We start from the raw sequence: 20,358 nt of genomic DNA on the forward strand, positions 1-20,358 counted from the left end.
GAATTTACAACATAATATAAATCTGACATTCATATTTAATATAATCCAGCAACTATAGTCTACAAAGTATATTGATTTGATGATTTTAATTTCATAATTTTCAGGATCATAATCACTTACCATAAAATTTTGTTGAAGAGGTGACCAAGAATACATTATGGGAACTGAGGCAACAGCATTCAGAGTTTTGAGAGGAATAACTTGTTTTGGAAAGTCTAAATCACTGCTGACAGAACACTAAGAGAAAAGATAACTAATAGTAAATTGTTTTCAAATTAGATACAGCAATAGCAAAAAAAAATCCTGATTTTAGCAGAAATCAATGTTTTCAAATGATAATTTGAACAATTCTTTTAAAAACATTCACAGATGTAAGTATACTCAAACAGAACAATTGCTTTCACTCTTATGGGTTTACATATACATGAAATATCTATATAATTTTTTGCATGTAAAAGAACCAGAAGATTTTGATCATTCTCTAAGAGGGCTAGGATAATAAACAGTCATGTAATTTAGAGTTTAACTGAATTGTATATGCTACTTAAACCAATCTTTCTTTTGAGGAAGAGATGCACAGTGAATATGAATTTCATACATATCAAATAGAAGAGCCTTATAGGTATTCCTTGACTTATGATCATTTGTTTAGTGACTGTTCAAAGCTACAATGGCAATGAAAAAAATGACTTACAACCAGTTCTCAAACTTGCAACTGTTACAGCATTCCCATAGTCACATGAACAAAATTGGCAACTGGCATGTATTTATGACACCTGTGGCTTTCCTGGATTACATGATCATTATTTGTGATCTTTCCAACTAGCTTCCCACAAACAAAGTCAATAGGGGAAACTGAATTAATTTAATGATTGTGTGATTCACGTACTTACTATGGTGATTCACTTAATCGCTGCAAAAATGGTCATAAAAATAGGTGTGGCATTTAACTACTGGTTCATATAGTGATAAAAGTTTTGGTTTTATTCTGGTTATAAATTAAAGACTACTTATATTTAATATGAAAGTGGTCAACTAATTGCCACTAAGGATGGGGAAATTAGTTTTCATCAAGAAAGTTCTTCCAAGATTTTTTCCTCACTTCTCTCTTTCTCACTTTCCTCAGCCTTCTCCTTTTAATTTGGTTTTATTTTACTATCCACCAAGATTTATAAAAGAAATACTTCTTAAGGCTTCTGTTCCTTCTCATATGGAAAAGAAAGAAAGCCAATGGCTTTATAACAATTACCAAGGGAGAAAATTGCCAAGTTATACAGTAAAGAGATCATGGATTGAATTCCCAGAAATCAATTCTATATATAAAAGCAAAAAAATGAAGTTTTTTCTTTGCCAGTTTTATGTGAAATTTATTTATTTTTCCTAGTTAACAGATAGACACAGTAATATCTACAATTACTCCTCACAAATAAAGAGGATAGATGGAAGGAAATCCTTTAATGCTGACATGATCAAGGATTGGTGGATGTTAATATTGGTCTCTTACCATAGATATATCAGATTCTAATGCGAGGGGAACATTTACCTTTTTATAGTTACCTCCCACTGCAAGGAGAACCCCATTTGACTAGTCTGCAGCATTTGACTAATGGATCTAGTGGGGTTCAGAGAGAACCTGGAATTCTTCCCAAAGCTTTGGATCACAATCCAACTGACACCTTAGTAACAATTGGAAATAAGTGAACAATGATAGTTTTAGATTAAATGGTGTCAGTGAAGTATCTGACTATTCATGGAGCTCTCCCTGGTGTTCAAGAAACTTCAGAAAATGAAACAAGAGATATCTAAAGTGCCACTGCAGGAAGATAGAAATGAATTTAATTGAGAATAGGTAGGTATCTTAGGTATTATCTTGTAGCAACAAGATGGTGAAGCAAGTTTTCTTTCCATCTCTTATTGCATCTGCAGATACCTTCTTTATATGTAATGCAGTGGGAGCTCTTGCTGGACCACTGTGTTGCTTGTGTTTTAGGTCCTTATTGGTCAAGGCTTCCCAATAGGTGAGACGCAGTTAGTTCAAGTAGTGATTTCTGCTTCTTTCATGTATAGAGTAGTTCCACCTTCCTTGAAGGAGGCAGTGGTCAGTCACTTTTTCAAGAAGTCTTCTTGCATTCAACAATGTTGGAAATTTTTCATTAATTCAAAGATGGATGGAACAATGGAAGGATTGGATAATCAAGTGTCTAGAAATAATAGGAGTAAGTAGAAACATCAGAAGCTTTGTGCAAAGATAGATGGCACAGTTGCTGGTCAATAGTGATAGAATAAAATAGGGTAAAATTAAGAATCTTCCAAGGAGTCTCAATATTGCTACACGGTTTGTCATTGCACTGATTCATATGTCAACAATACTGAATAGTTCAGGCCATCAAACGTCAAAACTATCTGCCAAGCTATCCCATCTCCTTTACATGGACAATTTGAAACTATATGGATAAATAACATCTGAAATAGAATTACTGCTCAATGCTGTCTGTATTATAGCCAAGATATTGAAATGGAGTTCAGCCTGGACAAATATGCCATGCTTATCAAATGAGAGAAAATAGTGAAAACTGGAGGAATCAAGATACCCTGGGAAATAGCATCAAGAGTTTGGATGAAGATAGTCACTATAAATACCTGAGCATCCTTCAAGCTGACGTCAAGCACACTGAAGTCAAGAAAAAGATTACAGGTGAATTCATCAAGAGAATCAAGAAGATCTTAAAGTCCAAACTCAACAGAGGCAATACCATCAAGGCAAACAACACCAGGACAATTCCAGTCACTATATTCACAGTTAGAATAGTGGACTGCACTCAAGCTGATTAAAGGCCCTGGATAAGAAAACTAGAGAAATAATGATAATAAATCATGCTTTCATCCACACTTGTTGACAGAACTACTTACCAAGGAAAATGGATTGGTATGGAATTTTGCAAATACACCAGACAGTTGAAGAAGAAAAAAAGGGGATTGGAAGGATAGTGAGGCAGATGCACATTAGGAAGGCCTACTGAGTACTGGAGAGATCAAACTAGCTTATAAAAAGGAGCAAGAAAGCATGGAAAACATTACATGGGCAGTACTTTAAAAAATAGCAGGGAAAGCAAATAATAACAAGACCTGGCAATGGCTAAGAGCAGGAAAGTTGAAGAAAGAGACAGTGCAGCTAATTCTAGTTGCACAAGACTTAAGAACAATTGCATATACCAAGACAGAATTGAGAAGACAGCAACAGATAGCAAGTGCCGCCTCTGCAAAGAAGCTGAAGAAATAATGGATCACATAGTTTGGTGCTGCAAGAAAATTGTATAGATTGACTACAATGACATGACAAGGTAGCAACAATGACGCATTGGAAGATGTGAAAGAAAGAACTGGTGGAACCATAAACTAGAGAAAGTAATAGAAAATGAAGAAATACTCTGGAATTTCAAACAGATGGGCACCTGCCACATAATATCCTAGACTTAACAATTGTCAATAAGAATGAAAAAAGTCTTGACAGTGGATGTGTTAGTACCTAGAGATAGCATAGAAGAGAAGAAACTGCAGAAAACTAGAAGAATACAACAATCTGCAAATAGAAACAGAATGACTGTGGCAAAAGAAAGCAAAGGTAGTACCAACAGTAATAGATGCTTTGGGATGAACATTACTTGAACATTGACAGATTTATCATCAGCCAATTGAAAAGGCAGCTTTACTTGGAGCAGCTTTCATCCGGTGGTAATATCTGTAACACTATCAAAAATCCATATATACCTATCCCTGGGAAGAACTCAGTAAGTGGACAAAAATGCCAAATCTAGTCTGAATATCTGGCTGACTGTGCAAAGGACCATAATAATAATAAATAAATAATAAATAAATATTTTCAAAGGCCCTGAAAGAAGATTATTTTGATCCTTTTCAGTTAGGATTCAGTTCAGGTTATACCATTGGTCATAGTATTTTTTGGACCAGCTTAATTGATTTCATTTTCATTTCATTTCATTCATTTTCATTTTATTAACTTGTATGCCGCCCACTCTCGGAAGACTCAGGGCGGCTTACAAATAAAAAAGGGAAAGGGGAATATAAAAATAAAAAAACAACAGTTAAGAATACAACAACATTCATAACACAAGATGGGGCTGGATAATTCAGCAGCCCCAGGCCTGCCGGAACAGCCAGGTCTTGGTTGCTTTGAGGAAGGCCGGAAGGGTAGTGAGAGTCTGGATCTCAACGGGGAGATCATTCCATAGGGCTGGAGCAGCAACAGAGCCTCCCCCGGAGGGGTCGCCAGACGACATTGGCCAACAGATGGAATCCGGAGGAGGCCTAGTCTGTGCGGTTTGGCACTGTTGTAGTGTGTTTTCCTTCAGAAATAGTTTCAGTCAATATCTGAGAGACGGAGAAAGATCTAGTCCTAGATTCCTCTTATATAAGATACCCAAGGGGGTTCCACCACAAAACCGCACTCGACTAAACCGCGCTCGACTAAACCGCGTAGCTGACGTCATCAACAGGGCGACAACAGCGCGGAGACAGAAGCACGCTGTAAACCCTAAACCTAAAATTAACCCCTAAACCTAAACCCAACCCCCCTAAACCTAATCCTAAACCTAACCCTAAACCTAACCCTTAACCTAACCCTAAACCTAACCCTTAATCTAACCCTAAACCTAACCCTTAACCTAACCCTAAACCTAACCCTAAACCTAACCCTTACCTTAAGTTGAATCGGCTTGCTTTCAAAGCGCTATTTAAAGCGCCCTTCTTTCTCTGCGCTGGCTGTTGTCGCCCTGTTGATGACGTCAGCGACGTGGTTTAATCGGGCGCGGCTTAGTCGAACGCGGTTTTGACGGGTCACGACCCAAGGGTACCTCTAGAATGATAATTGGGAATAAATGTGGGAGACAGGGAACACACTTTACAACCAGCAAGTAAAATACATCTCCCTCCACAAAAGAAGAGGAAGGAAAGTGCAGGGAGCATTTCAAAGGGGACCCTCCTTAGTTTTTCAGAGAATAAAAGAAAAGAAGGGAAAAATATTTTCATTCTGACAAGAGTCTGTTAATATGCTTATAATTATAATTGTTCGGGGGCTTCTGGTGGTGACGTCATTGTGCCTAGAGCGGGGTAAGGGAACTCTCCTAACCCCTAACTCTAACCTCTTCGTTTGATCAGCAGATCAAAGGGGATACTCTGTAGACGCTGGGGTGATGGCAAATCCCCTGCGGATAGGAGAAACCCCATAAACTGGCGAAGAAATATCCTGCCTTTTGGTTAGGACCTTAGCAATGGCGGCCGCATAGAAGGAAGAACAGAGATAGAAGCAGTTGTAATCGGATGCTTGTTATTATTGCTTACAATCCAGAGAGGAGTGCAACGCGAAACTGGCAGAGAGAGTGTGCTGGGAGAAGAAGTAGCTGGGAGAGAGGCTGTTTTTACAGTACAATTTTGCCGAGAAGGAGCGGAGCAGAGAGGCTGTGTTAGAACGGACAGGAAGGGACAGCCGGAAGAGACTAAAGATCAGCCACAGTAAGAACAAAAACCTGACATGGACTCCAGAAGATAAAAGTTGCTGAAAAGAGTTGGAAGGTTCAAAGAAGTGATTGCTTAATAGACGGGTTGGTTTACCGGAGTTCCCTTTTCTTTTTGCTCACCAGTTCTTCTGCTGCTGTGTTGAACTTTTAAGCATTTTAAGCATTTGATATTTATCTGACTAGGAGCTTGGAACAGAGATCTGTCTGGAAATAGACTTTTGCTTCGTGGATATTAACAGTGATTCTAAGGAGAGAGTGACACCTAGTGGACTGTAAATTTGAATGGTGAAGCTTGTCGTAAAAGAACATAGAGAGACTAATTATCAGAAGTGAATACTTGTATAACCGATAAAATTGAGAAACATTTATTGATATAAGATAAGTGTGTGATATATAAATTTATAATATATATTAATCAAATTAATTAAATAGAATACTACATAGGAATGTTTAAGTACTGAAAGGTGATATCAAGGAAGGTTAATAGTTGAATTGTTGCTGAATAGTGGATTATACAATTATTTATATTATTGATATTACTGATAAGTATAAACAAGGTTAAAGTTATAGCCAATTGTGGGCAAGGACAAATAGGGGGTTAAAAATGGCAACCTCAGTAAAATTAGGGAAAAAGACCACACCCAATGTGAGTTCAGCAATACCCCCCTCCTCAAACCAAAGGTCAATCAAGAGTGTGTGGGGGTTGGAGAAAGCTGAAAAGATGGCAGAATCAGCAGGACCAGCACTAATGATGCAGTACATGCAATCAATGCTCCAATTGATACAGGAGACTTTGACAAAAAGCTAAGAAGAGTCAAGGAAGAATCATAAAGAATTAAAAAATGAAATGGGAGAATTGAAAGGAACTATCAAGAATGTAGATGATAAAATCGAAAAGATACAGAATGCCTTAGCAATCAATGAACAGAAAATTCAATGTATGGAAAAAAACATACAACACTCAGATCAGAAGATGGGAAAGATGGAAATAGAATAGACAACTTAATAAGGAACTAGAATTATCAATAATCAGACTTGAAAACGAAAAAGCGGCATTCTACCTAAGATTTCAAAACATACCGGAAGAGAAGGAGGAAGACCTGAAAGAAAAAATGATTAATACCCTCACTGAATTTCTGCAAAAAAAAGAACAGGAAGTGGGAGGGAATATTGATGAGGCTTACAGGGTGAATACTAACTACGCAAGAAGAAATAGACTCCTGAGAGAAGTGCGTGTAAGGTTCGCTAAGAAAACTGCCAGAGATGAAGTGTACAAAAAAACTAGAGAAGAGACGATTATACTACATGGAAAAGAGCTGACCACGCTTAAACAGATGTCACGGAGAATTCGGGAACAACGTAGGCAATACCAATTCTTAACAAACGAGTTAAATAAAAATAGAATAATGTACAGATGGTTGGTACCAGAAGGGGTTATGGTATCTTGGCAAGGAAAAAGATATTAGAGAATTTAGAAGAAGCACACAAATTCTATGAAGAACACTGCAATAGGAAAAGAGAACAAGAAAGCAAAGAGGAACTAGAATGAAGAGGTCAAGAGGAAGAAACATTAGAAGACAGCGGAAGAAGCAGGAGAGAAGAACAGAGGCAAGAAAGAGAGAGAGCAGAGAAGGAAGGCGCAAGAGGGAAAAGTCAGATACAAACTAGAAGTAAAGAAACAATCTCAACTAAAGATGGATCAAGAAATAACAATTATGTCGATAAACTTGAATGGACTGAACGCACCAAAAAAAAAAAAAAAAAAAGAGCCCAGATGTTTAATATTCCTAAGAAATTGAAAGTAGACCAGATATGGTATAGAAGGATGGAGCAAAGAAATAAAAAGCAATGAAAGAATAGAACAACTCTCAAAAATAATAATTATGAATAAAACAAGGGGGTCATGATTGGTGAAATCAAATCAGGATGGTAGCTGGCATATAGACTGTAGAATGATAGAGAAAAAAGGAAATGATATAAAAAATGGACCTGTGGAAATAACACCCTCAAGAAAACATAAACTGGATTTGAAAGAGACACCTATAACAATAGAAAAAGAAAGGAAGGGAAGAAGGAAGGAAAGGAGGGGAGGAAGGAAGAAAGGAAGGAATGGAGGGACGAAGGAAAGGAAAGAAGTGGAGGGTGGAAGAGAGAGAGAGAGAAGGAGAGATAGTAGGAGGAAGAAGAAATGTGGAGGCGAGGCAGGGGAAGAAGAAAGAAATAAGGAGAGGTGGGTGGAAGGGAGAGAAAGAGGAGAGGAGGGAGAAAGAGAGAAAAAGAGGAGGGTAGGAAGGAGAAGAAAGAGGGTAGAAGTAGGGGAGAAGTAAGGGAAGGAGAAAAGAAAAGAAAGAGAAAATAAGGTGAGATGTGGAGGAGAGGTAGGGGAAGAAGAAAGAGGTAAGGAGAGGTGGGTGGGAGGGAGAGAAAGAGAAGGAGAGGAGGGAGGAAGAGAGAAAAAGAGAAGGAGGGTAGGAAGGAGAAGACAGAGGGTAGGAGTAGGGGAGAAGTAAGAGAGGGAAGAAGGGGAAGGAGAGGAGGAAGGAAGTAGAGGAGGAAGGGAGGGAGAAAAGAAAAGAAAGAAAAAATAAGGTGGTGTCACAGCAGGTGTGAAGGATAGTAAACAATACATTCCAAATTATACCTTATATCCTTTTAAATGGAATAATAATAATATAAGAATGGCAAAGAAAAAGAATAATTATGTGAATGTATACCTAGAACTGTATGTAAGAGAATAAATGACAGTAAAAATATAAAGCACAATATAGGTAAATAATACTTGATCATTAGTAGCTAAGTATAAATAAATAAAGAAATGTATATAAAAATGGATAATGAATAACGAGATTATGAACCTAAGATAGAAATGTATAGAAAGGAAAACACTAACTGCAAAGAAACCGATTCGGAACTTTTGTATGCTATACGATGGAACTTATTGTTCCTATGTTGTTTTTAAGTTACGTGGTTATTTTTGTTAATGTGTTTATGTGTTCTGTTGATGTGCTTATGTGTATAAAAAATTTTTTAAAAAAAAATAATTATAATTGTTCTTCTCTGAACTACCCAACAGGGCTAATATCTCTCTACATTCCCATTTTCCTAGTCCATATAAAATGCCTGGAAAAGTTCATTTGTTAGCATAAAGTGAAGTAGCAACAGTATGCTGCTCATATTCATGTATGCATCTCTACTCCTAGCCAGACAAATGATGCAATCAAAATATTTGGACAATGCCAGGAGCTTATGAGGGTCTGGACAGGAAGAATAGGTTTGTGACACAACCCTAGCAAAATTGAGCAGCTTTACGTTTTTGGAACCTTTGAAGGGGAAGATTTTGTAATCTTTTATTCTCAGTGAGTTAGCGCATCTCTGTGTGTGTATGTATGTGTGCATGCACGTGCGCACACACACACATACGTACACCCCTCTCCAAAAGAGCACAAGCAGAAACTCCTTTTGGACTCACAGCTCTGATTGAAAAGTAGTTAACAGCCAGGCCTATAACTGGTTCAATATTCATTCTCATACCCCAAATGAATTACTGCAATATGGTCTGCGGTGGGGGTGGAGTGGCTATCCTTAAAAAGCACCAGAAGCTTTGTCTGGTCCAGAATACATTGGCACATGCACTTCTAATACACCAAGGTCCATCCAGGTTACATTATTGTTGCACAAGTTGCATTGGATCCCAGTCTGCTTCAATGTGCAATTCAAGTTTGGCCTGGAATAGGCAAGATTAATTGTCAGATCATCTATCTCCGAGGGTGTCTGCCTCTCCCACAAAATTGGATAAGACAAGTGAATGCCAGGACCTTTCTATTAAATATTATCCTGCAGGACCAAGTTTATGCTTGACTGTTGTAGTGCCTGACCTATAGAATAGCCTGTCTCCAAAATCTGGAGGGTGAATGTTCTGATCTCTCTGGCCTTTGGTAAAACTGTGAATATTAGACTTTTAATGTAGGTGCTGGGTCAGGATGTTACATTAGCCCAATATAGGTGTGATTTGTAAGGTAAATTTATTATAAATGTTGGTTATTGTATTATGATCATTTTAATTCTGCTTTTTGCTTGATATATAGTAATTTTATATTGGTTTTTGCTAATCATTATCACCTAAAAATAGGCAACCATATACATTTTCTAAATAAATAAACGAATCCCTTTTCTTCCATATAATTTTATATAAATTAGTTGCCCAACTCAAAGGAATAAAGTTCCTAAGGACAATTCATAAGCACATAATGTCATATTGCATGAATAAAAAAGCAAACTAATTTTCCTCCAGTAAAAAAAGAGTTGACAACTTTGTAACTGGGTTTCCACAACACAGGTTAACCAACCTCCCTGGTCCCACGCAATGAGCTCACAGAAGTCATGATGTGTACAGGTTGTATCCGGCGTTGTTTCCATTCTTGATTTAAGATTTCTGTTCTTTCTTGTATCTTCTGACGATTATAATTAAACATGCTCTGGAAATAAATGGTAGAAACAGAGACTATATCCTCATAGTTTTTTAATTATCAGGACTTCTGAATAATATACATTTCACTGTTAAAGATTAGTATTTTCATTAGATGTATATCCACTATATGTATCATACATATTTATATACAGTAACATAATTTAAATTTTAAAATACACTAATTTTCAATTCTTACAGCTATTAAGTGAAACTGAGTTTTCCCCATTGACTTTGCTTGTCAGTAGATGACTGGGAAGGTTACATGTCCCAGTGATGACATAACACTGGGACAATGCAACTGTCATAAATACACGTCAGTTGCCAAGTACCTGAATTTTCATCATATGACCATAAGGATGTTGCAATAGTTGTAGATGTGAAAAATGATCATAAATCATTTTTTCAATGCTTTGTAACTGAACAGTCCACTAGGTCTATTAATATGTAACAACATTCAAATATCTCAAAAATGGCTAATTAAAATCTAAAATTTAACCGTTTCAGGCAAAACAAGATCAAACAAGCTATAAAATATTTTATTATATACTATTATATCCATCACCATACAGCAGAATGCCAACACTACAGGCATCACAATCAAAGATGTATAAATGTGATTGAAGGATGCTGAGGTAAATATCTTGCACAACCCTTAATATCTTAAGAGTATAATGAATAAGCTAATGGGAAGCCATATTAATTAATTATCTAGAACTGAAATAGAATGAAATCATAAAGCTGGTATCTTTTACTATCAACTTTCTTAATCTGTTTCTAGTCTCAGATTTTGAGTTTTAGGTACAAATAACTGGGAAGAAAAGAAATAAACTATTCATAGAAAAAGTCTTGAAACTTCTTATGTACATGCAGAAGTTTTTAATTTTGCACATAATGAACGAAAAACATTGAGCTCATATATTTATTAGTGAAAAATATTCCTATAGGATGAAATTAAACCAAAAATTTAAAAACATAAATCATTCTACCAAACTACCAATTTGTATTTTTTCAAGCAATCATTTTAATTATAATTTTCAAAATATATTTAAAACTATTATTGTGTGGTTATTATATTCTGCATATAAATATGTCCAGATCACATGTGGATATTAATTTAATTTTTCACCAAATTGATTTTCTGAGCAGAATTAGAAGCAAGTCAAATTTTACATATTTTGGAAAGTCAATTCTATTAAATTTAACTGACTTGTCTTCAAATTAATCGCCACTTAATTTTGCAGCTAAATTTGACAAGACTCTATATCTTAATTACACCATGCTTATAAGTAAAGGCACTTGAGAACTATACTAATTTCACACTCAAAAACTGACTTAAGCTTATATTTTTTTTCCAGCAACAATCTTCTCACACAGCTAGCCAATTTAAAAGCTAAAGAAAATTTCAATAGGAGATGGCAACATGACATGGCTGAGTCTATGTAAAGTAAAAAAAAAAATCATATAATAGTCATTCTACTATTAAACTCCAAATTGTATGATCAAGAAGATTAAAATTATACATTTTTGATATATATGCATTATCTTTATGGTAACAATTTTTAGAATTTATCTAAAAGAGACAAAAATATCAAATGGAAAACAGCTAAATAGCCATACCAGGAACAACTGCTAAGAAAGTCTTATTATTTAATACTGTTATTGTGGGTTTCCTTCGGAATCAGCATATTTTAGTTACAACTTAAAGTAACAAAAACAACTAGAAATACTTTTGTATCTTTGGAATACGAAATGAATTACCTTTACTTCATCTGCTCGCCTGAACCTCTTGAGCTGTCTAAGCCTCATATATTCTGATTTCACACGCCTCCTCCAACAAGTTGGTCCTTTCTCAGATTTCTTTCCAGTCTGACCCATAGTTACACCTGAAAAGAACAAAATGTGGATGTAAGAGCAAACACAATCAGCATTCTATATTTAAGTACATGACCTGACATTGATTATGTAAAAATGTATATATAAATAAAAAGCTTATGCTTACGGACATCACTTGCCAATTGGAAAATTCTTTTCCTCGTTAGAAATTCAAATCATGTATTGTTCATATCCCTCAGCAAAATAGTTACTCCATTCTAATGATGCTGGATTCAAGATGCTATATTGATAGCAGATAGTTATGACAGTTGCTATTTGTAATTTCAAATACTATCAATAAGTGGAATCATTTACCTTTTGCTATTAGAAAAGGGTTGATCAAAAGATAGTAAAAAATATGTGCAATTTCTAGTCATGAAAAATAATTCAAACATCCCATCAATAGGTCATAGGTAGGGGGTGGATGTAAAAGTAATCATCATTAGCAGTCATGGACATAAATTCTCATTCTGAGATTACTATTATCTCATGAATAAGGCCTCCAATTTTATCTGATTGTCATATTTAGAAGAATCCCACCTCCCCACTGACATTGTCTGAAGCTGTCTGGGAAGATTGCAAATGGTGATCATGATGTGCCTCCCAGATGCTGCAACTGTTGTAAATACATGCTGTATTTTGATCATGATACTTGAATTTTCACCACATGCCCATGGGGATGCTGTGAAAAGTCATAAATGGGAGACTTAATTGTAAATCACCATTTTCAATGCCATTGTAACTTCAATCACTAAAGGAATGGTCAAGACATACATGTGTGTGTGCAATATTTCACAGTAACTGACTTTTATCCAGAACTGAGATTCTTCCTACAGCTTTGACAGCTAGGATCAATAATTTTGTAACCTCCGGATGGCAGTAGAGAACAATTTTTTTTACCAGTTGAAGGCTGATAAGCAGCATTATTAAGAATAAAAAAGATCCTTCATTATTATTTTTTTTAAAAAAAGCACTTCATTTTTCAGAATCAGAATCCAGCTCCAAGAGTCTTCTAGTCCAACACCCTGCTCAAGCAACAGATTCTATATAATTTGAGACAAATGCTGTCCGGTCTCTTCTTAAAAACCTCTCTAGATTAGCCATACCCAGTTCCTGCAACCATTCTACATGTTTTATTCTCCAGGCCTTTAATCATCCTAGTTGGTCTTCTCTGCATTTTCCAAAGCCTCAACATTTTTTTTGTAATGTGATCAAAACTGGATGCTATATCTTTTTTAAAGGGAAGTTTAAAAGATTTAAAAGATGTTATGGCAAATCCAATGTTCTATTTTCCCACTGTGGCTGAAAGGTATCTATAAAGAGAATGTAATAGAGCTGTCTTCAGAAGGTTCGGTAATACTTGTTGTGCATAATTTATTTAATATCAGCTGTTGTTAGTTGCAAAGAGTTTACTTAACATGAGTGCTCAAAGAAAATTTCTAAAGGAATCCAGTAAGACAGTCCTTGTTTCAAGAGTCTTCTACTGAAGAAAGCTTCTGACAAGACCCAACATTTAAATTATGATACATCAAATCAGGAGTGTAGTACCTATCCAAGCTAACTTGATTTATTAAAGGCATATATATGATGACTATATTCATTTAATCAGATGCATGGAGCATGTAACTCTTGTGATGCCTCATGCAAATAGTCTAAAGAGCAAGCTGTTGCTTCTTTATGTTATTCAACAGCATTAATGGATAACATAGCTGAAGTAGCTGCAGCTGTAGTAGGAAGTAAAACCAGTAAGTCAAACAACTGTATCATTTTCTAGCAGTGCAAGGTTTGATACACCTGGAAATTATCATAGGGTACTTTTATAATGAAAAAGATTCTGCTATAATATAAGACAAATTGATAGTTTAAGCAGCACTGGTCCTTGGTCTTCTTGAGATAGTTTGATGGCTCATCAGCATCCAGCTTAGACTATGGTTTTTGAGGTGGGTGGTTAAAGACAAAGAATGGTAGGCATTACTCTTCCATACAATTGGACTGAAATAAAACAAGGAACACCCAAAGAAATAACAAAAAAGTTCCACAGGTATTATTTGGACTTTGTCCCTTCTCCCTTCTCCAATATTGCTAATATTCCAAAAGGCAATTTAGATGCTGTTTGTCAGAAATACAACAAAAACATGCACAATAACCTTATTTAAATTCTGAAATGAAATTTTTGAACTGTAACTTCAGTTATATTACCCATAAAGTGGGAGATATGTGAATAGTACAATCTACAATTGTAAAAAATAGGAACAATACAGAACTGGAAAGTGAAGCCCAATTGGAACAGTTTATCTTACTTTTTTTAATGTGAAATCCAAATGTTCCCTTTTATACAGATGCTGATTTAAAAAAGCAGCTAATAATTCAAGTTATCTGAATAGTTTATGCTTCCTTTTGCACAATGATAGTTTTCTTTTGAAATGATACTGAGATGCAAGGCTACGATTAAGAATAAAAACTTAACCGGAGAGCATGTATTCAATAGTTAAGCAAGGGAATCATATGGGCACCCCCTTTAACAACTGTCATGATTTTTAATTCTGGACTCAATTGTGATTGAATGTATTAATATAATATTTATCCTTCACAAACAACTGAATGTCTCTTAGATGTTTTTTTCAAACATCATTCTGAACACTTATACTTAATATAAGCTTATAAATTACTGCTTATACAATAAACAACTTTTAGTGTATGTTAGGTATTTTGCATGTAAGAATCTATAAGCTTTCATAAGTAGAAATAGAAATATTTTTGAGAAAATGAAATGCTTTAATAGGAAAAATAATCTAGTGATTTTTCAGAAAAACATTCTGAATACCAAAGAAATGAAAAATTAGTACTCCAATGTCAGCTTCACTTAGATATTTTATAGGAAAAGGTGGTAAATGAAGGCTCCATAGTTTTTAAGCTATATAGAAAAACCTATCTTTTTAATGTTTTATCAAATGAACTAGAATTACATCTTAAGGGTAAGTTTTCTGTTGTTAGTAAATGGTTTATCACTACCATGTCCAACTGTGTCACAAAAAGCATGATGATGGGGAAGAAGCCCAAGGATGTAGTATCCAGCTGAGCAGGAAGCTGTGAAAAGGGTATCTATGTTGTGGCCTGTCAGCCACCAGCTCCTGCAGAGTCAGATGAGGTGGCGTGGGAGTCAGTGTCAGCATCGAGGCAATCTGAGAGCTCCAAGGGAATGGAGCTGAAAAGAGAGAGGGGGGGGAGGGAGGGAGGGAGGGGGAGGGTGGAACTTCGGCCGTCCATCAGCCTTCAGATGGGGAATCAACAGCCCCAGATCTGGAGAAGGCTGATGAGGAAGAGGAGAAACAGGAGGGTCCAGTGCCTGATGTGCGGATGGCAGAGGAGAGAACAGTGGAAATCTGTGGGCCAATCCTTGGGAAGAGCCCAACCCTAGCTCTCAAGATAAAAGGCAGGGGCAGAGACGAATAGATATGGCACACAACTATTCATCTCCCTGCCAGACAGACTTGTTAGCCTGTGGTGAGAGACAAACTTTTTGCCAGGGCTGCTGATGCTCCTAATAAAGGAATCTTTGAGTTAACTTCAGAGGGTTTGTCGTGTTTGGGGAATGGGGTTACAACAATCTCAGGGACTTGAAGAGAACCTGGGAGGCCCAGTGCAGGCCATGTATAGGTTAGGGAGGTGTTGCAGGTGTTGTGCACCACCACCCTGTGCATGTGTGCATGATCCCCTTGTGCCCCATTTTGGACTTCCTTGCAGCTTCCTGGGAGCAAAAACAGGCCATGCAGGGGGGTGGGGGGTGTTTTGCAAATTCATTGCATTATGGATGTGGCCGTGCGTGTGCTATCGTGTGTGTGTGTGTGTGTGTGTGTGTGCTTTGGCACCTGAGAACAAAAAGGTTAGCCATCAGTGGTACAGACTTTCCTGCTTGAGCAGCGGATTGGACTAGAAGACCTCTGAGATCCCTTCCAATTCTGTTATTCTGAGAGGATTTAAACCTCCCGCCCCCTACACATATGCACTTCTCCTGCATGTGCTCTGCCCCCTGCGCATGTGCGGCAGATACCCAAAAATCAGTTGGCCAGCAGGAGCCTCACACACAAGGGTGGGCGGCGCGGTGGAGCTGAGCTAAGGCGACAGCTCATGTGCCCAGAGAGGGCTCTGCGTGCCACCTGTGGCATGTGTGCCTTAGGTTTGCCATCATGGGTCTAGATAAACTCAAAAACAATTTCATAGGATTTCTTGGATTTTTTCATTCCAGTGATGAAAAAACATTAATGAATACAGAGGTCAATTTTCAAAATTTTACTCATTTAATTGTCATGCCATCTAATCTACTAATCTATTTAAGAAATGATCTGAGATAAAGTTTATCTGGAAAAATCTATTTTTGATAAATCCATGCCAATTTCGTATCATTATGACTTTGTACTACAAATCTTACATTTTAGATATGGTAAGAATTTAGATAGGAATATCATTTTTAGTTCATTAGAATTATTGTATTTCTAAACATAAGATTCATGTTTGACTACATTCCATAGTAGTTTTCCTTAAAGAACTTCAGCATTACATGGATTATTTTCAGAGGTTATTTTTCTGATAATCCTGCAATTTCCATTTCCTTAACTATACTTTCAGTATTAGTGATTATCAGGTCAAGGATGATTGAACTTGTGTCACTATATGCTTCATACCTCCAGTCATCATTAGTAGTAGTATTGTTCTTTCTTTCTAATTATCTACATCCAAAATATTTAACCATCCTGAAATGTGACTCAAAATAAGACCCCATTACTACATTTCCATTTTCTTGTATAGCAGATAAGCACTTATCTGAAGATTTTTCTTCAGGATAACTTGAATCCCATGTGATAAAGTTTAAAGCCATTCTCATGAAGCTCACCACATTTAAGACAGTTTGCTTTTAACAGATAAAAGATATTTCATACCTATAGTCTATGATCTAGATAATTAAGGCTATGGTCCCAGAAAGTAAGTATCATCACCACCATATCCACAGTCATTCACTTGTAATATAATTCTCTCTCTTCCAGTGTTCTTCCACAAACTGGGAAGCTGGATGATAAACTATTCATAACTTTTCTTCCTAGATCTTCTTTATAGTATCTTGTGTCCGTGTAGTTAATAATTACTAGTGGATTTGATAAAGAGTTGAAAATAGTTTTGTGGCATATCTGGCCCTTACTTTTGCTTCACAATGGGCACAATCATTCTGTATTTATTATGATTCCTCATAATAGTAACTATCCTCTTTAGGAAGCTGTATCCCTAATAGCCTTCAATGATACCCTGTCCTTGTTGCCTATCCTGCACTGCTGTTTATCTTAACTCAAATCTTATCTCATCTGCAAAGGTCCTTCAAGTGTTTCTAAGTTTTTATAAAGTCTTGTCACTTGCTTCTTATACATTGGACTTGCCACTTTGTTCTCCTACTTAGATAGAAGTGTTTCTCTTGTTAATTATGGCAATTGCTTCTTTATCTAATAAATGACTGCTTTTTAGTATAGTTATTTGCTGCTCCCATCTTTTGACTTTTCCTCAGATATCCCTACAAACTTTCAAATGCCTGGTTGTTTGCAAAACCCTAAAATATGCCATATACATTGCAACTACAGCTTTTGTCTTCACTATTGTTTAAGGCATCTTCTCAAGTTAATCAAGTGTTTGCTATTGAGAACTGCTGATAGGACCTCCATTAAGAGAAGGCCATTTTTTCTTACTATATCTGAGTCTGACAATGTGAGGTGATCTATAATTTTTTAGACAACTTACTGACACATCAATTCAATGATAAAACATTGCTAGAAAATGAATGGTAGGAATAGAGACATTACCTGACCATATAATACACAGAAAACACTTTATATTATGAAAGGATTAACATGCTTTCTGTGCTTTTCAAATCTATTTATATATCAGCACAATTTTCTTGTAACTTTTTAAAAATTATTTTTTCAGTACAAATTATTTGCACTGTCCCTTTATTCAATTACATATATATGACAAATCCTTAATTTTGTTATTTCAGGACAATTAGTGTTAGCTCAGAAATAGACGTACTAGGCAAAAATCAGAAAACCAAAAAGGGAATATGCCTAAATTTAATTTACACCAACACTATTCATTACACTCCTCCTTAACTTTCTAACTTTCAAATCATCTTTGCTTCATTTCTTCCATACAATTTGTATAGTCTTTAGTGTTTTACTATTTAAATCTATACTTCCATACACAGCCACAAAAGTCCAAGTAACACTAATGCACTCTTTCTGATATGTATCTTAATTTTTTCCCATTATTAAAGCTATCCTTCATTTCCACAACCATCAATTCAACTTCAAAATTCCAGGATACTTTCATTTAAATTTATGACATTCTTCATTTTTCTCTTAGTTTTTTATACACTCACATCTATTCTTCTTTAATTTAATTCATTAATTTATTCTATTTTGCATTTACTCTCTTGTATTCCATGCAATCTTCTACAGAATAGGTAACTAGGTTACTAATCTTAGTCATATCCTTTTCATATACAATCTTCATTGGGTATGATTTCAGTGAGCCTTACCTTAGTTTGGCCGGTTTATCAGAAGCACCACTCATTTTTATCCCAGTCTATTCATTCTAGTTTATGCAAACTTGATTCTCTTATGAAGCCAACATATTGTTATTCATACCCCATTACCTAAAAAAGTACAGGCAGGCTTGTATGGCAGGAATTTTCTTTTTTTTCATGCCATAGAACTTGCTTGTTAAAAGTAAAGTCTCAGAACCCCTGATCAACTGGCACTGCTTAGTGATAGAAAGTTGGCAATAAAAATGATTTAATATAATTTATGCTAATTTATGCATTAAAATTATTAAAATTTCATTAAAAAGCATGCATCACTTATTCCATTTATTCCAAGCATACAAATTTCACTATTTCGATGTACAAAAATTAAAACGTAAACTTCATAATTACTCTATTAATGTTCTGGCCAAATAAATCAGTATTCAGTGACTATTTTTCCCTCAGAAAAATTATTACAGACAGCTGTGGCTGCATTCCAGATATTTTTTTTAAGTTGATTTTTCCAAAACCTTATCAAAACCCCTTTTTTACATTATGATAATGTGATCTGCTTTGGTCATCTTTACTGCTCCCTCCCTTTGCAAATATCTCTGGTATTCACTTCAGTGAGCCTACCCATATCCCTGCAACTGCTGGATATTGAATTTAGGCAGATAAGAAGTTGTTTTTAAAATCCATACTGCTCTATTTTGTCAATGGCAATATTTGCCACTCAGGAAATCTAAAAATTAATATTCCATATATTTAAAAAGAACTGCAGTAGATTTGAAAACTAAACTATTTAACTCATTTAATTTCAACTTATTGTGGCACTCCTGGACTTTAATGAACTACAACTTCAGCAACTTTAAGCCTGGTACTGTAGTGTAGCTCGGCAATCTTTAGAGATTGCTAGTTCTCTGCTTGGGTTTTGGTATTTCGTTTTTTGACAAACTATCTTTTATGCTTGTCAAGTGTGCTTGTAATGTAGTGAGATAAAACTGTGAAAACGTTTTTAAAAAGCAAAGCATAAATTTAAAAATTCCTGATGTATGTGACACAGCCTTATCATGCATTAATAATGTTCAAAATTCTTAAGGAAGTATCTTATTTAATTCTGATTACACTGTATCAGTATATACTGACAATTCACGTATGTCTGTACAAAAACAGTAATATGGACCAATTAGTATATTAAAACACATATTATTTATTTGATTATAGCCATCCCACTCCAAACGACGGTACTTACTGATGCTAATGTGAAGGGTTACTACAGTAAAGAGCAGGTATTTTATTATATAGTTTTGTTTACATTTTCAAATAATCTGTATATGAAATACACACAAGCCAGAAAGTCTGTCATTATTTTCCTCACTGTAACAAATACAAAGCAATAAACAATTGTCTAAAAAAGAAAGTACACCCACTTTGAGTTCTATGGATTTATGTACCCTGTTTCTCTGAAAATAAGACAGGCTCTTATTTTCTTTTGACCCCCCAAAATAAGCGCTTGGCCTTATTTTCAGGGAGTCTTATTATTTTTGTGGTGCAGGAGGCAGTGAGTGTGGTCATCTCATGGCTGCTGCTGTGTTGCAATATTTTCGGGAAGGGCTTATTTTAGCGCATGGGTTCTAAAGCCCGATTGGGCTTATTATCTGGGAAGGTCTTATTTTCAGAGAAACAGGGTATTAGGACATAATAAAAATCATCTGGTCCTTACCTGTTCTTAAAAGTAGGTAAATACAACCTCAGTTGAACAACAATGCATGATATATTGCACCATGTCATCATTTATTTTACAAAAATAAAGCCAAAATAAAAAAGCCAGTTGTATAAAACTAAGTAAACCTTATGATTCTATAGCTTGTAGAAACACCTTAGCGACAATAACTTGAAGTAATCATTTTCTACATGACTGC

The 20,358-nt window shown here is 35.7% G+C and overlaps 1 protein-coding gene across 6 annotated transcripts in view; it reads right to left on the reverse strand.

Moving 5' to 3' along the window:
• The window catches only part of EZH2 (enhancer of zeste 2 polycomb repressive complex 2 subunit), a 62,951-nt gene that overhangs the window by 39,551 nt on the left and 3,042 nt on the right, over positions 1-20,358 (reverse strand). For 2 of the 6 annotated variants that reach the window (XM_032235806.1, XM_032235807.1), the window contains exons 2-4: positions 11,761-11,885; positions 9,908-10,009; positions 121-237 (exon numbers count right to left, since the gene is read on the reverse strand). In XM_032235806.1, the coding sequence (XP_032091697.1) occupies positions 121-237; positions 9,908-10,009; positions 11,761-11,877 (336 nt within the window). In that variant the 5' untranslated portion in view covers positions 11,878-11,885. Of the gene's footprint in view, positions 1-120; positions 238-9,880; positions 10,010-11,760; positions 11,886-12,001; positions 13,011-20,358 lie in introns of those variants that run through there. The other 4 variants (XM_032235803.1, XM_032235804.1, XM_032235805.1 and 1 more) reach the window with 3 other exon arrangements.

The sequence above is a fragment of the Thamnophis elegans genome, chromosome Z (assembly GCF_009769535.1).
Source record: "Thamnophis elegans isolate rThaEle1 chromosome Z, rThaEle1.pri, whole genome shotgun sequence".
NCBI classification, from domain to species: domain Eukaryota; kingdom Metazoa; phylum Chordata; class Lepidosauria; order Squamata; family Colubridae; genus Thamnophis; species Thamnophis elegans.